General features: G+C 40.8%; 1 protein-coding gene across 2 annotated transcripts in view; it reads left to right on the top strand.

The window, feature by feature from the left end:
* SUPT3H (SPT3 homolog, SAGA and STAGA complex component) overlaps positions 1-13712 on the top strand; it is a 376225-nt gene extending 362513 nt beyond the window's left edge. The window contains exons 11-12 of one of the 2 annotated variants that reach the window (XR_005884201.1): positions 913-1004; positions 13426-13712. Coding sequence is in view for 1 of the 2 variants with exons in the window: in XM_040983489.1 (XP_040839423.1) it covers positions 913-954 (42 nt within the window). In the remaining variant the exon portion in view is untranslated. Of the gene's footprint in view, positions 1-912; positions 1060-13425 lie in introns of those variants that run through there. The other variant, XM_040983489.1, reaches the window with a different exon arrangement.
* Positions 13713-17642: the final 3930 nt, after the last annotated feature.

Here is a 17642-nt window from a genome sequence, read left to right as displayed (position 1 = left end):
GATATTATAACTTTCTCCTTTTTTTCCTGAAAATGTTATTGAAAAATTCCATCTAATTGAGGGTCATTTGTTCTCATAATGTGACTGTTACTAATTTAAATAATAAAAAATATGTCAGTAAAGGGAGAATTTTACAACTGAAAACTGAATTTTAGTTCCACTCCACTCTGTCCTCAAAATAATATCCAGGACAAGGCACAAAGGTCCTGTGTGGTCCAGGTCTTCCAATGCTGAAATGCAAAATACATCTCTTGGGATGAAGAACAAGCAATTTTGCTTTCTCTATTGGAATATGTTATAATATTGCAATTAGTATCTGCTTTCCCATTTTCTTTTATAGGAACATTTCCCCACCATACATATCCACACACACACACATATGTAAGATCATGTAAGCTGTGAGTCCTCTATCATGTGTGGAAATCCTCTGAGACCACATTTTAGGGGAAGGAAAGGCCTCAGTTGGTGTCTGTTCTCATACCTTTTCACTCAGACTATAAATTAAGCCTTGGACGGCTGTAATGAGTCAGTAATTTATAGACTATTAGGCTACTTAGTTAGAAATGATTCTTGAGCATGTCGAATGGAGAACATATGTTTGTAAAAGACAAGCAGATTCAACACAACATCTCTTTGGCCTGACCAAGCCCAATCAATTAACAAAATAAATGTCTTATTTTGTGTATCTCCCACTTCCCAAAAATAGGATCACTAACCACTTGTTAACCACATTAACTTTTTAGTACACTGAATGGTTGCCACAGCTTTGCCACCAGAACTGTTCAGATTAAGCACTCTGTTCGATGTAGCCACCAGACTATACAAAACAGGAAGAAAGCTCTGCTTGCTCTTTGCCTCTTTTCCCTTTGACTGGATGTGATAATTCACTGCAGATTTCTTTTTCTTTGTCAGAGTGCCTACCGCAGGAGTGGGATGCCGTTTCTAGCCTGCTGATGGAACTGTGACTGTGCCTGCAACAACAGGAAAAGCAGTGTTGTACTAAGGTTATTTCTTTCCCCTTCCTTGGACAAAATAAAACACAAGTTTGCCTTCTTGGTATCCTAGGGAGTGGGCTGGTTTGTTGTGACTATCAACTGACTGACTCCTCTTTTCCAGCCCCCTCAACCTTTTGTCTTGTTTACTAGATGGGCTGGTTAGCTAATTAATGGCAGGATGTTTGGGATAGTGTGTAGGTAGACAAAAATGCAGATCATACAATTTTGAAATTTTAAGTTGGAATGGGTTTGCTGCCCTAGGCTCACGTATCTTGAAAGCAGTGTCCTCCCCAACCCCCCTATTGTTTAGTCTGTGTTTTATTTTATGCAATTTAGGACCCAGGTTTGGAACAAAGGAAACTAAGCCTAAAAGACAGTCTACCCTCCCACCACCCTACCAACTCTACTTTCCGACAGTCATTGGGGAAAAAATGTACATGAACTTCTTAGAGATCACTCCTTTTAGAAACTTAGACTGATGGAAAGTCTGATGGGCTGAATGAACTTCTATTCCCATCTCCTTCCTTCTCCACCTCCTGGCCCACCATATGTGTAGCCTTTGCACGCCGCAGTCTCCCAACTTCCGGTCATCCAACTATTGTATGTGTTTCTCCTACCTAGAATCTGCTCCTCCTCAGGATCTGTTCTCTGTTATCCCAGTTCCTCCAGCCCCATGCCCACCAGTCCTGCTTACCCAGCCCATTCACAAGCAGAGTCCTCAGAATGGGATCTAGACTCAGGAAGGGGCAGAGTGAGAGCTTCCTTCCAAACTCCCATAGCTGCACTAGAAACCAGCTGGAACAGGGGAGTGGGGGAGTGGGGGCAGCATTGTGTCTTGTCTAGCACCTCAGCATTTTCTACAGTAAATAAGGAGCTGTAAGCCTTGAGAATAAATCAAAATGCAAAAAAAAAAAAAAAGTTTCTTGCATTCTATGGTTTTGTGTAGTTTTACTCTTTTTTTCTGGTTTTTACACATCATGAAACAACCTTTATAAAGAATTAATAAAAATAAATGAGACACATGAAAAATGTTTTTCTTGTGACCAAGTCATTGTCTCTGTTAATATGATTATGCCATGCTATTCACACATGTGTTAACTGTCATTTACCTGTTCTGTGCTGGGATTTTTAGGAAAAAAAAAAAATTTTGTCTTTGACCAAAAAACTGCAGCTATAGAATATCAAAAAAAATTTCCAGAAGGTTTTGATGTTCCATCTGTGCTTGTTGAAATGTATGATTAAACTTTTCTTTTTATCATCATTCTTATTTTCCTTGGCGTCCCTAATCATGGAAAATTATAAGCTTTCAGTAAACAACCTAACTTTTAAAATGACAGCATTTATTGTATTTGGTTTCGATCTGCCAGGCTTATAGATGGTATAAAATTTTCAGGGACTAATTTTTCAAATCAAAATTCCTCCTCTCCCACATTATACATTTTAAAGTATGTATAAGGCAGAAAATGTAGGGTTTAGTTTTCCCCCTTCATTTTATTATACCTGATCTTATAGTCCCAGAGAAGGAAGACTCAATGTACATTTCTCTCAGAAATATGACAAGTCTGTGTTGTTTTTGGTCTGCTCTATGTTTGTCTATCTTGAACAGCCTGACAGGTAATTATTTATAAAATCTGGTTTTACCCAGTAAGTTCATATAATAACCTTTCACTTTTCATCATAAGCCAATGAGCTGAATTTAGAATAAAACAAGGTCATTTATGTCTGTCCTGAACCAGCCTAGATATCCCTTTAATTGCTCAGTGTTAATATTTTTAATTCTTTTTTTCCCCCACATTTCTACACTTAGGTTCTTTCTCTGACTCTTTTTTTTTTTCCTCTCTCTCTCTGACTAAATTTAAGGTGAAATAGAATTTCCTCAAACAGTGAGTACACAGGGGGAAAAAATGCTAGGAAAGTTTCAGAAAATGTGACTCAGTAAGTTATAGTCTCAAATTAAAATGTTGTAGAATCCTATGTGAGAGCACACGGTGTTGGAGATCAGCAAGGACTGGCATTGGTTTTACAGATGGAAAAATCGTGGCTCAGTGGTGGACATGGACTTTCCCAAGATCCAGTAATGGGGGTGACAGACCAGAGATGAGAAATCATGGTCCTTAGTTCTGGTCAGTGTTGTGCTCAGCACTAGACTGAGTCTGCATAAGAATATTGCCAAGATGGGTAGGGAGTTCAAGGCATGTTTCTCCTGGACCACAATGTAAATTTATCTCTCAGTAACATTAACCATGGATACATCCTAAAGCATGCGTTGCTATTTATTGAAATCTCATATGGGTTTGTTATGTGATTTAAGTAGTCCATATTTCCTTAACACACCAGACTCAAATGTAAATCGAATGTGAATACACAAAAATGCCTTCTATTTTTTTTCTCCACTGTGTTTTAGTATTGAATTTGGAAATAAATAGGTCAACAAATAGAAAAATGATCTCTTTCTTTCTCTCTCTCTTTTGTTTTTTGGAGAAATTGAGGTTGCCACCTAGATTTCAGGCAAAGAAATATAAATATTTCTCCCTTCAACTAAATTTGGAATAGAACATTTTGAACATATTTATTTAATGTTATGTCGTTAACCTTCTTGCCTCCATATATTGTAATAGTGCGATTCAAAAATAACATGCCAATTTTAGAGCCAGGAGTTTGAAATCCATCAGAAACACAAGTATTCCTTTAACTGATGTATAAAATTACTGTGTGAGGACAGCTTTTCATTTATTACTGTTTGGTGTTTGTTTTTACAAAATAATAAACAACCCATGTTTAGTGCTTTTCCCATGTAGAAGACAAATACACATAACTAGTGATCCTGATCTGAAAGAAAACTCGTTTACTTGTCTGGAAGTTACAAAGTTTAATTTTATAAAATTTTTTACAGTTCCCAAATCAGGCCTTGCTTTCCAGTTCATGTAACCCCCTCACGTAAAACTGAGTCATTACAGTGAGTATATTCTCTCATCTCACCTCCTAGAATTTAGATAAAACCTTCCCAGGTTGCATTTAAATTCTACCATCAACTGTATATACATCTCATAAAATATTTTACAGTTTCCTGTATGCTCTGGCTGAACATTTCATAGTACATAAACACTTCTGCAAATGATTGAAGGGCATCAAGTTGAATATGCCATAGCCCTGGCCCCCGCAGAAAGCTAATTTTCTAGCAATGTATTATTTTTATCTTGCTATTTGAAATCCAAGGTGAAACTTTCTCTGTGTTGTCATCTGGTGGAGGGCAGGAGGGAGCAGTTTGAGTGAAGTTAACATTCATTAAAGCCAAGACTTTCTGCAGAGGGCATCAAGCCAAGCTCAAGCAACAAAACCATGCCTGCAGGAATTGGATGTGAATGTGATGGTTAAATAAGGGCCAGATGCCTTTTAAAACTCAAATATTAAAAAGTCATATCTCTTAAAGTAAATCCCAAGTGTTATGAGTAGGATAGCGATACCATGGCACTTTAAAAAAGGAAAGAGACTTGCATTTGTTTCCTGGAACAAAATATCAAGTATTCAGGCTGTCGTAAGTCATGGAAATGTTGGCAATTGAGCATATTTTAAAACAATCAGTTCCTACAAAGGCACCAGAAACCCAGCTACAGTATTTCATTTTTGGAAACCACTGTAACTCTGAATAGAGCACTGTATTCGTGATCCGTTTGCCGCTCATCACCACTCACTCTTCACTAAGATCATTTTTTTTTTCAAAGAAAAGTAAAGATATGAAAAGATAGGAGAAACCAAGAATCAAGATGATCAAATAGTCCACTTGCTATCCAAGATGAGGATCTGTTATATCATCATTCTAATGGTCGACGTAATAATTGTGGCACTCTTGTTCTCCTTGGTGTTCATAGGTAGAGGAGTGTCCTGCACAGTTACCCTAGATGGAGCTGGCATTTGTCCCCAGGACTTCCATCTCATAACGCAAGCCATTGGTTGCTGTTCTACAACACGAATTATACTAAAGATTTGTGGCTAATATAGTAAAGACAGTTTCTGCCTGACCTTGAGCCTAGAAGCATGTCTCAGCACCAAAAAGTGATTACAGCAAATTTTCACTTCAACCTACTTCATTCTCTAACACCAAGAATAATGTGCATAATATGATATGTAATATATGGTAGAATAGGGTTATTTGGAATCATGATGTTTCCTCTCTACTAACTTAAACTTTAGGATTAATCCACGTGACCAATAAAGTTCCCACACAAATTATGAGAAACGGTCCCTCAATGATCCATGTTCGTAAACCTCTTCTTTCTAACGTCTGGATCTCTCCAAATGACTAATTAGAAATTACTCTTCTGTGCTTTCATACAAGGGGTTTGTCCGTGTTCTAAGATAATTCCCATCTTGTTTATGTGTGTATGTCTGCCAGATACAAAAGCACATATGTCAATGCTCTCAAACTTTATACAAATGACCTTTTAAGTGTCCTCTCCTTAGTTTTGACAGTCATCGTAGTTTTTCCCAACCAGCCTTCTTGAGTACATTTGGGGAAAGTGGCACACAGAGATAAACAGAAAGGTGGAAAGAAAGTTGTTGATCAGAATTTAAATTGCAAGTGATTTTTCCATACTGGGTAGGTGTTAGCTGCTCCTCAATTCAAGCCTAAGTCTGTTCTGCTTCAGGACAAGTTACCTGATTTATGTTTTTTTAAAATCGCAAGTAGCAGGGCACCAGCCTGTGGTGCTATAGCTGTCTTTGCTGAATGACTTTGATTTGCTTCTTCCAAACTCTTCCCTAGGGAGCAGTTAGTTCACTTGACAGGGCATGGGCCACCTTCTCACCACTGACCCCTGACCTGTAAGTGCCAGTCATCCAAGCAATCCCTAAGCAGCAAGCACTGATGCAGCTGCTGGATTGCTCTCTGTGCTCTCATGGATTTGGTCTATAAGGAGACAACAAGCCCGAGTTCCTTGACATGGTTGATAACTCACACAGCCCCCATGAACAAAATCTGCATGACATCAACCCTTTATGTTCCCAACCCCACAGCATACGACCAATTCACAGGGACCAGATGACATCAGAGTCACATGAATGGACGGGTTGCTCTGTCACGGGGGAGCCAACCTTAAACTATAGCAGAGTGGTTTTTATGGCTCACCTCCATCCAGAATGAGGGATAAGTAGAAAATCCCATTCCTCCCTAAAACCCAGAGTCCCTTGAGAAGCAGCCTTGGGACAGCTGCTCATCAGCCTGGCTGTCTAGCCATGTTCCAGTGACAGTCACAGGCTGGGTGCCCTTCCACCACAATACTTGAGATGTCACCACCTGTGAAAATTCATCCTGCCTTTTCTTTCTTGTGTTTTCTTGTGAAGTGCTTCTCATGACATTCCCTGTGCGACCCAGCACTTAATACCTTCTGCTCCCTTTGCACTTCTTCAACCCCTGCTCTCTCTTCTTCCTTCATCTCTCCAAGAGCTGTCAGCCTGCACCAGTGCTTTGAGAGCAACTATTGAATCAACACCTCTTTGGAATCCCCACATGCATATATTAGGTGCTCAATAAATATTTGTTGTTAGCCAGAAAAGAAATTCTTCATTTAAATATAAACTCAGAATCTTCTTAAAACCTGGTTAATATCGTACTAATGTCTATTTTGCTTATTTGCCCGCAAATCTCATGAACTAAAGACGATGTCAACTTTTGTCTTAAATACAGTGTCTCAAGGAAACTGTCAAGTGCATCCCATGGGCCAGGTTCCTTATGTCTTCCTGTGACTTGTTTTGTTTGAGGGATCCAGGCCCCCATCACCATGGCTCTTCTGAAGCCCTGAAACCCTTTGTGTCCCATCAGAATCTGCACAGACTTGAGAAAGGATTAGAAATTAGTACCATTCTCTCTTTTTATCCAGTCCCTCTTTGAAAACCTACTGGTTTTCCCACCAGCTTACTAAAAATATCATGAGCCTTTGAGGTTGAAATTCCCCTAAAGATAATGAAGTGGTGGTATGTTCACTGAATTTAAAGCAAATATAAAAATCTGTTTTCTCTGAAATGAAGATTTTTGTGAACTGTAAGCAATAGCTTGTCACCAAAAAGTAGCTGGAAATTAAAATGTTTTTGTCTTTTCGTTTATCTAAAAAAAAAAAGTTTTTTAATGTGTTTTTACTACCCGTAAAAGCCAAGCACTCAAAATACAACTTTTAATTCCCAAGCAGTAAGTTAAGGATGTAAGAACAAGTGTAGAATTCTAGAATAGGGCTCATGAGACTACCTAGATCAAATTACCTATCAAATAAATATAGCTTATGTTTCGCACAGAGGTGTAGCTCTATTTTAAATACATATGTGTGTACCATCACAATTTGTAAACTATGAATTCAGTGATATTTAAATGCTAATGATTTTGACATCATTTTTTATTAATGTGAGAGAGATCAGTGAATTTGTTCATGTTAAAAAGTGATTCTCAAACTCGCCCAAAACCAAAAGATAACCATTGTTACCTCATTTCTGCACTGGTGAATACATTGTATCTTGATAAGTTTGCAGGCTGCTTTAACTTAACACTTACGAATTTTTTTTTCCCTTGGACATAAAGTATCACCTGAACTTTTTTCATATGTCTTATTTTAGGAAAAATTCATGATATTTTTAACCATAGGAAGTTTTGCTTTTCCTGGCATTTTATTACCTTTCCTATTTGAAACATTTCAATCCCAGACAATAAATATTATGTGATTATTGTTTTCATATGGATAAGCTATTTCCTTCTGTTTCTCCTAACCCCTTTCCCAGCTAATGATACTAAAAAAATTCATTAATACAAAAACTATGCCATTCACCTCTCCCACAATCACATGTAATGAAACTGGAAGAGGGGCAAGTTTGAGAGAGAAAGGGTAGCAGTTGTTAAAAATAAATTGAGGTGTGTGGTTTTCATTCTGTTGAATCTCAATTTTTTTGTTCAGTTGAAATGAATATTACACTTAGTTTGTAAATCATTTTTATAAACTCTTATAACCAGTTATCCCACTGTATGGCATCTTTATATTATTATAATTGGAAGCAAAATGGTCTCAACAAGGTGGATGGGTATAGGAAGGAGTGGCAGTGTTTAAAATTATACACCTTTAAAAGCCATTCCGCCTTCTTCCAGTCTTACATCAAACAACATTTTCTCAATAAGTCCTTCTCTGACTCTCTAAGTATTGAAACCCGATGGGGCCAACATTGTAGTGTAGCCACCTGAGCCACTTCCTGGGATACCATTTTGAGTGCTCACTGCTCCATTTCTAATCCTACTACTAATGCACCTGGAAGGCAGCAAAAGCTGACCCGATGCACCTACCACCCATATGGGAAGACAGGATAAAGTACCTGGCACCTGGATTAGGCTTGGTCCAGCTTTGCTGTTTGTGGCCATTTGGGCAGTTAATCCAAGATATTCTCATTCATATTCTCTCTCTCTGTCTGTCTGTGTCTCTTTTTGTCTTTCTCTCTCTCCATCTCTCTTTTTCTTTCTCTCTCTCCATCTCTCTCTCTCTCTCAAATATGCACATCTTGGGGTTTTTTTTTGGGGGGGGGGTTATACTTTTAATATACTCCTTCCTGTCTTCTAGGACTTCAATTCCATGATGTCACCAGTACCAGCTCCTATGAGTATATATGTGTGTGCGCGCGTGGTGTTGTGTGTGTGTGTGTGTGTGTGTGTGTGTGTTGGTGAAGAACAAAGTGGTAATCTTATAGTTGAAGAACTGAAAACTTAAAATTTACAATAGATGAGCTTCATAGATTTTTAGAAACAGAAAAAGAGAAGCTCAAAAATAAGAGGGCCCAATATAAAATCCTGAGTAGAATGGAGAAAAGACATGCAGAAAAGAACACAGGCAACATATTGCACATAGAATGAATCTGATGACATCATGGAATTGAAATCCTAGAAGACAGGAAGAAGTATATTAAAAGAGTGGCTTAGATTTTTAAAAAGTTGGCAAGAGAGGGCCAGCTGTTGCTGCACAGTGAGTTATGCCGCAGTTGCAACTAAGTTTTTTTTTATTTATTTATTTTTATTGCAAACTCAGATATACAGAGAGGAGAGTGAGAGGAAGATCTTCTGTCTGATGATTCACTCTGCAAGTGACCGCAACAAATGGTGCTGTGCCAATCCAAAGCCAGGAGCCAGGAACCTCGCCAGGTCTCCTACACAGGTGCAGGGTCCCAGTTGTGTGCAAGGCGAGGACTTTAGCCAATAGGCCAAGGCGCCGGGCCCCCATCTTTCTTTTACTTGGTGTTTATATTGAATATTTTTTATCCTCTTTTACCTATATATTTAAATATGTTTCTCATTGGAACACAATAATTTTCACCAAACTTACAATCTCTGGCTTTTAATTAAGATATTAAGAGTGGATATCTATCTCTCTCTCTTTCTTTCTCTCTCTGGCACTCTGCCTTTCACAGATAAATACAAATTATTAAACATACACTTTCCATCCCTTTCTGGTTTCCTGTATAGTCTGGGTTGTATCTAGATCTGTTTTTATTGTTCAGGTTTTCTTCCTTTTAGTTTTCAGTCACTTGGTTCTGTTTCCTGCCTTACCTGGAATTTGTTATTGAGAGCCCAACATTGTGTAAGAAAGAGATGGAGAATCTATGGATAATGACCTTCTCTGGTTTTCTAGCAGTCAGGTGGAGCTCAGTCACATCAAAATGATCTCTTTTTGTCTTCCCTGTATTGATGGACAGAATCCCTGAGATCCAGCGTCTAGCTCCCCAGCCCCACAGGGTTGACAGTGTTTCTGTTCACCTTTTAGCTTTTAAACCCTCCCAGCTGCTGCCTGCCACACACGCGCACAAATCTCAAGCTGACATACTTCAAAGAAAAGTCTGCATGGATTTACAGGCTCATGTCTCCAAAGTTTCTTCTTTCTGATCTGGGATCCTTAGCTGCCTGGTCAGCTCCAAACTCTGGCCTCTGCCACCCTCCAGGGCGTCGACATTGCCACAGCCCACACTGTTGCTCCATGCTTGGCTTCTGTCCACTCACAGTTAGGGACAAACTCCCCCGAACAGAAAGCAGGTTCTCCATTTCCCCTGAGTCTTGCTCTCTCAGTCCTGGCAACCTTGGCTTTTTTTTTTTAAGATTATTTATTTTTATTGGAAAGGCAGTTATACAGAGAGGAGGAGACACAGAGAGGAAGATCTTCCATCTGTTGATTCACTCCCAAGCGGCCACAACAGCCGGAGCTGCGCCAATCCAAAGCCAGGAGTTCAGAACCTCTTCCTGGTCTCCCGTGTGGGTGCAGGGTCCCAAGACTTTGGACCATCCTCGACTGCTTGTCCAGGCCGCAAGCAGGGAGCTGGATGAGAAACAGGGCCATCAGGGTTAGAACTGACACCATATGGGATGTCGGTGCATGCAAGGTGAGGACTTGAGCTGCTAGGCTATCACGCCAGGCCCTCAGCTGTGGCTTTTTAATGATATCTCAAACAATTGGTTTCTCCATAGCCTCTCACCTCCCCACAAGACTGTTCATATCCAAATTCACAGAACCTGTGGATATGGTAGAGTAAATAGCAAAAGGGAATTCAGATTGCAGATAGAATTAAAGTTGCTGATTGATTTTAAAATAGGGAGATTACACCGGATTATCCAGGTATGCCCAGTTTAATCACAAGAGCTCTTAAAAGCAAAAAAGGAAGTAGAATGAGTAAGAGAGATGCAATATGAAAAGACTGACATTGCTGGTTTTAAAGTTACAGAGGGCCACAAGCCAAGGAATGTAGTGACCACTAAATTGCCCTTAGTTTATTGCCAACAATTAAGTACAACGTGGTCCTTTAGGAACTGACTTCTCCCAGCAACCTGGATGAACAGGAATATGTTGATTCTTCCCCGTAGCCTCCAGAAAGAAACATTGCCTGCCCTCGCTTTAGTTCAGTGAGAGTCATATGGAACTTCTCACCTATAGACTTTTTATTATTTTTTACTTGAAAATCAGAATCACAGAGTGAAGGAGGAGATCTCCATCTGCTGATATGTTCCCCAGATGCCCAGAGGTCAGAACTGGGCTAGTCTGAAGCTGGGAGCCAGGAGTTTCCTTCTGGTTACCCACATGGCTGCAGGGACCCAAGACCCAGGACCATCCTCCAGTCTTTCCCAGGCAATCAGCAGTTAGCTGGACTGGAAGTGGAGCAACTGGGACGTGAACCAGTACCATATGGGTGCTGGCACCAGAAGCAGAGGATTAACCTGTGTATTGACCCCTTCACCTATATATAGATCATTAAGTGTGTATTATCCAAGCTGCCACATTTGTAATGTTTTATGGTAGCATAGAAGATATGACACAATTGTTTTTGTGTTTTGCCCAGTTTTCGTACTTGTTTTCAATTTGACAATTTGTCTCTCATAGCTTTGTATATGGGTTCAATCACAGAATCAGAACTTCTGTACAAATGGGATACATAATAGAAATCAAACTTAATACAATTGTGGGGGCAGGGGAAAACTGGGAAACTGACAACACAGAAAGGAAGTTGGAGGATCTGAGAAAAAGCAATTGATTCTTCAGTCTAAAAAGCAAAAATCAAAATGGCCACACTGGCTGCTGACCAATGCCTCACAGGAGGGAAGGAAGCCATGTGCCTGTATTATTCTCACTTCTTTATTTTTTTTAAGATGTTATTTATCTATTTTTATTGGAAAGGCAGAATTATAGAGAAAAGGAGAGACAGAAAGAAAGATCTTCCATCTGCTGGTTCACTCCCCAAGTGGCTGCAGCGGCCAGAACTGAGCAGATCTGAAGCCAGGATCCAGGAGCTTCTTCCAGATCTCCCATGCAGGTGCAAGGTCCCAAGGCTTTGGACCATCAGGGAGCTGGAAAGGAGGTGGAGCAGCTGGTACATGAACTGGTGCCCATATGGGATCCTGGTGCATGCAGGGTGAGGACTGGAGCCATTAAGCTACTGTGCCAGGCCCATCACTCCACTTCTGTGAAACCATCACCCCATGTCTGATACAGAAGTTGGAGCCACTGGTAGCCACCCGAGTCCTCACTCACCACTGAAGTTAGAGTGGAAGAAAATGAGGACAAGCTAGAACCTGCTGGCATGCCTATGCCTTGCCTGTAACTGCCTCTAACCACAAATGAACATCAAAGATGTTTTAACTACTCCACTTTCACCTTCCAGATGTGTACAGAATTCTCTTCTGGCCCATTCCAAATCAGAACCGTACAGAGAAGAAGATTCGGGGGAAGTGGTTTCAGCTCCACCACATAGGCACACTGCCAGTAACCACAGTCTGCCCTTTGTCAACTTGGCACCCTTATGTGTTCCTTTTAGCCATTTTAACCCCTAACAAAGAAAGTAGCAAAATGTTCCCAACCGACACATTCATATTAACCCTATACTCTGAAAAGGATATAAATACTTGTACTCCTCTTTTCAAACTTACAACCCTAGTGGAACTTTGAGAAAGGCATCTGACAACTCTCAGTTGATAGTCCATGAAATACCTGACCCTAATCCCCCAAACTGTCAGGGAAAGTCTGACTGCCATAGCCACGAGGAACCGAAGCACGAGAGACATCAACATAACCTCATGTTCTGAATGCAGCTTTGAACAGAGAGAACATTAGGTAGAAGTTAAAGGAAATCTGCGTGTCAGCTTCAGTTAATAACATGTCATTGTTAGTTGATGAGCTATAATAAATGTGTCATAATATGCAATATCTGGTGATTGGAGAAACAATATGAGGTATGTGGGAACTTTACGTTGCTACTGGTACAGGGGATTTTGTTTTTGTTTATTTTTGTGAATATAAAATTATCCTAAAATAAAAGCATTACTTTTAAAAATAGAATACTAACATTTACATGACACCGTCTGGGGAGGATGTTTGTTCTTGTTTTCTCTTAATTATGCTTCCTCTTGAATATACTGAAACCTAATATGGAGACACGTGGCTAGCCACCATTAATGCTTATTATTTTGGATAGAATGGGAATGGAAGAGAGAGGGAAATAAATCTGAAGTTCCAAAGTTATAATAATTTTTCAAATTCCTGTGTCCCTAGCTAACTGCATGAGATTTGATAGATTATTATAACTTTGGGGCCTTAGATTCCCATCTATTAAATGAGAACACTGAACTGCTAGATGACTCTGAGAAACATTTTTACTCTTGAGATTTCTTATTTAAGAGGGGCTTTTATAGTGTATGTTAGGAGCAAACCAGCATAATTAGAAGTCAGGATTTTAAGAAATTTATTTCAGCCTAAAGTGTCTATTTTTCAACGAAACTTAATCAAAACTTTTAAAAATACTTCTTAATTATGGGTTGAAACTTGCTGTTATTTGTAATACCTTTTTAGAAGCATGAAAATAGCATTTCTCTCTGAACCAACTTTGTGCTTTTTCACTTGGTAAACACTGATTTTGTTTCTCTCTGTGCCTGTAGGAATAATCCAAGCCAATTTAGTACTTCCTGTTGACTTCCTTGTCATATGTATCATAGATGGTGACAGACCTGCTCTCAAAATAAGCTTTTGTGGTTTAATTCTGCATTTTCTGGTGAGGACACCAACCCATCAGTAGTTGAACAGTAAAACAATTTAACTACACAGAAGACTGGTCTCTAATATCCCCGTTTCAACTTGCCACTGAGGGGAAGTCCCAGGTTGAAATGGTAGGGGTAGCTTTTAAATAAGATATATCAAAGTAACTTTCAGTTGAGAGTATCAAAGCATTGTCAATTATTTTTTATTTTAATATTTTAATATTTATTTTTATTTGAAAGGGCAGAGTCACAGAAGAGGAAGGAGAGAGAGAGAGAGCTTCCACCTACTGATTTACTCCCCAAATGGCCACAACGGCCAGGACCACTGCAAAGCCAGGAGCTGATCTTTCTGGTCTTCACACACGTGTGTAGGGGCCCAAGGACTTGGGCCTTCTTATGCTGCCTTCCTAGGCCATTAGCAGGGAGCTGGGTCACAAATGGAACAGCTGGAACTTAAACCAGCTGCAATATGGGATGCCAACTCCACAGGTGAAGAGTTAAGCCTGCAATACAACAGTACCAGCCTCCGCATTGTCAACTCTTAAACTTTGCTTGTGTAACACTGGCAAACATTGATTTCCTCTAGAGTTTCTTGGTGTTCTGAATATCTATTTTTTTAAAGTAAGAACATTGAATTTCATATGTATTGAGTGACTAAAGTGTAAGCTTAGAAATATTTTATGTTTCCTTCCTAGTTTATTCTGCTTAGCATTAATCATCAGAGCCAACCATAACTTACAATTTACTAGAGCTTTTTCAAAGTCAGTTGTATTACACTCATGTCAGACACACCTTCGGACAAGTCCCTCAAGGTCAATAGTTTAGAAATCCTGCTTCTTCCTTTCCCTTCCCCACTCAGCACTTATAGAAATATATGCTAATTGGAACAGAAGCAGCCTACCCAGCTAACGGGTTAGACCACTCTTAACACAAGATTAATGAAAAAGAAGTTAAGGAAAAAATAACATTTCTCAAAGAGAGAGTAGGTGCCAAGTAAAAGCCAGCAGTCTGGATCAGTCAGATCCCAAGCTCTGCTCTGCGTGACTTCACTCGAAGGACTGAAGAAAGGAAGTTCTGTAGATCAAGCCTTGCTCCGCATGATTGCCCTGCATCTCGTGCACTGGGTGTGTGGTTTCCTTCTTTCCCCAGGGCCTCACCTCAGCAGTCTCCATTGCAGAAAGGAAGACGACAGACTTGAGAGTTGGAAAAGGACCCTACCCACTGTTGAGGAGGTATAGCACAGGAAGGAACGAGGAGGCACAAGCACAACACACCTGCCTCTGTTCGCGACCAGCCTTCATAGGTGTGTGACTGAGACCCACAGCACTTAGAGATGCAGGATCTTGGAAGGCAGGAAGTCAAGTTTGTGAGATAGTCTATAGCATGGATGGGTGATTTGACCGTGAGTCAGCTGGCACGGATAGCTCTCACCAGTAACGATAACACACTTGAGGAAGAGATGCAAAGCAGTATTTGCTGAAGAGGGAGAAAAGTCTCAAGATCTTACCCATTTGCTGAGACTGTAATTGGAACATGTCTGCATCATTGGTCAGGCTGTGGGGAACTATTTCCTCTTCGATTTTCAGTTCTTTCAGGCTCCAGCGGCAGCAAGCTTGGTACATGCTCATTCCTTTACAGCACCTGAAATTCCTCCAAAACTGGCCGGTTGTTCTGGCAATGATTTTTTACACATTTCAGGAAATGATATTCACATCTACTACCCAGGTCTTAGTTTCTAAACATCTTCTCCACTGGTACTCAGAGCTCCTTGGAGAAAAGGCTCATTCCAGTACCAGGGCAGGGAAAGATGCTTGGAAAATTGGGCCATGAGCATTTCCTTATATAAGAAATCATGGGACTGGTGCAGTGGCATAGCAAGTTAATCCTCTGCCTGTAGCTCCAGCATCCCATGTGGTCACTAGTTCCAGCGTGACTGCTCCGCTTCTAATTCAGCTCCCTGCTTATGCTCTGGGAAAGCAGAGAAGGATGGCTCAAGTCCTTGGGGCCCTACCCCTTTATGGGATACCCAAAGAAGCCCCTGGCTCCCAGCTACAGACCAGCCCAGCTCTGACCATTAGAAATATTTTGGGGAGTAAACCAACAGATGAAAGAGCGCACTCTCTTTCTCTCTCTCTCTCTCTCTCTCTCTCTCTCTCTCTCTCTAATTCTGATTTTCAAGTGAGACAAATCTTTTTTTAAAAAAATCGTTCTGGGATCCATGGATCTGTTAAAATAAAGATTTACTTATTTTTATTGGAAAGGCAGATCAGATTTCTTTGCGGAGAGAAGGAAATACAGAGAAAGATCTTTCATCCACTGGTTCATTCCACAACGACTAGAGTTGAGCCGATCTGAAGCCAGGAGTCACAGATCTCTCAGGTGGGTGCAGAGCGCACAAGTTTGGGGCCATCCTGTACAGCTTTTCCAGCCCACAAATAGGGAGCTGGATAGAAAGTGGAGCAGCCAGAACAGTACCAGTGCACACAGGGGATCCTGGTGCTTGCATGGTGAGGACTGAGCCATTGTGCCAGGCCTTAGGTTCTGTTCTTTTCCCACTGACCAAGAATTCAGTTTCATTTGTCAGTTAGGCCTAGCAAGAGCTGTTGCTGCTGAATTTTATCCTACTAACCAAAAAGCATGTGATTAAAGCTCTATAGATTGTTGGTTTCTGGGATTTTCCAGTTGAGTTGGTTGGGGTGCTGGTACTGAAACTGCAGAAAATGACAATGCAGGTGAGGGAGAACGGCTGGATGTATGTGTTGTTGGCACTCACCAGTGGTGAAGTGTTTCTTTTGCTTCAGTTTCTCTTTCTGCAAGCCATGCCGTCAAGTAAGAAATGCAGATAGAAAGTTATTTAGAACAGTTCAAAGACGGTCTCCAGCAATGGGCCATCCTTTGGTCAAGTGCCTAAGACAGCTCCTTTCATTCAAAGTCAACCTAGAAATTGTTCGTGTCTCCATAAACCGGAACAGCCAAAGGCTTTGGCACATGGGGGATAAGAAGGTGCAGGGCTCCAAGTTCTTCAGCCAGAGAAAGACTGAGGGCTGCCTACAACACCCTGAGAGCCAGGAGATGGCCCATACAGGTTGGCACCTGCACCCTCACCGGCCCTTTCCCTCCTGAGGACTCTACTGTTTTCTCTAAGTACAGAAACAGTTGTCTGTGGCTGTGATGGTTAAGGATCTGAGACAGGCAGGACAGGGTGTCCAGGGGAGGGCAGATGGGGTCAACAAGATGCCTGCCTGATGCTGGCTCAGCTGGGCTGTGGGCCACCTGGTTCCGTGTGGTACTGTGCTGGCACTCGGGGGAGAATGGACAGGGCCCTCAAAGCCTACATCCAGACGTTAAAATGCGCACCCACAAAACAGCCATCCCAGACCTCTAATCTTACTTTATGACCAAACTGTAATTACATTATAGCAATTACTCGAATATTACATTTTTATTACTGTTATGTCATTATGTCTACTAGGAAAAATATATGCCTACTTTAACCAATAAAATTCTTAATGACTCACTTAAGTTGTGTCTACAATGAAAACCCCTGACTTAAACAGTTTGGTCAAAATAATTTCGAGGGCCCGGGGGAAGAAGAGGGTTAATCCCCACCTATGTGCATACTCCAGAAAGCGAGAAGGCTTGAATTGGTTGCTGTGCTTCCAGAGGTGAAAATGTTCCAGTAAGGCTAATCAGAAAATGAGAGCGGGAAAGTTGAGGAGCTGTCTTTAGAAAACCATCGGTCATGATCTTCTGCTTATCTGTTCCAGCTATTAACAAAATTACAGAGCTGGGGACTCCAGAATCTTCCAGAGGCATAGGCTGTGCATGTCCACAGTGTCACACGGGTGCAACTGTGGAGTGCTCAGAGTCAGGTCTTAGAAGCCAGTGTGTAAAAGCCTTTCTAACAAAAATAAATGAATCTTTCAAAAAGCAAGCAAGCAAGCAAGCCAGTGACTTCTTTGGAACCCATGAGAACATTCACCAGTTTCTACTGGGCAGTGCTGCTATGTTTGAGTCATTATAATGCTGGTTTACATCCTTAGCTCTCTCCAGTGTCCCAGTCTCTCAGACCCCCTCACCTTAGAGCCATCTGCTGAAGATTTCCAAGCTGGCATGTT

This window comes from Ochotona curzoniae, unplaced genomic scaffold (genome assembly GCF_017591425.1).
Source record: "Ochotona curzoniae isolate NIBS_2020 unplaced genomic scaffold, NIBS_Ocur_1.0 contig_3819, whole genome shotgun sequence".
NCBI lineage: Eukaryota > Metazoa > Chordata > Mammalia > Lagomorpha > Ochotonidae > Ochotona > Ochotona curzoniae.
This window is presented reverse-complemented; position numbering and strand designations above follow the sequence as displayed.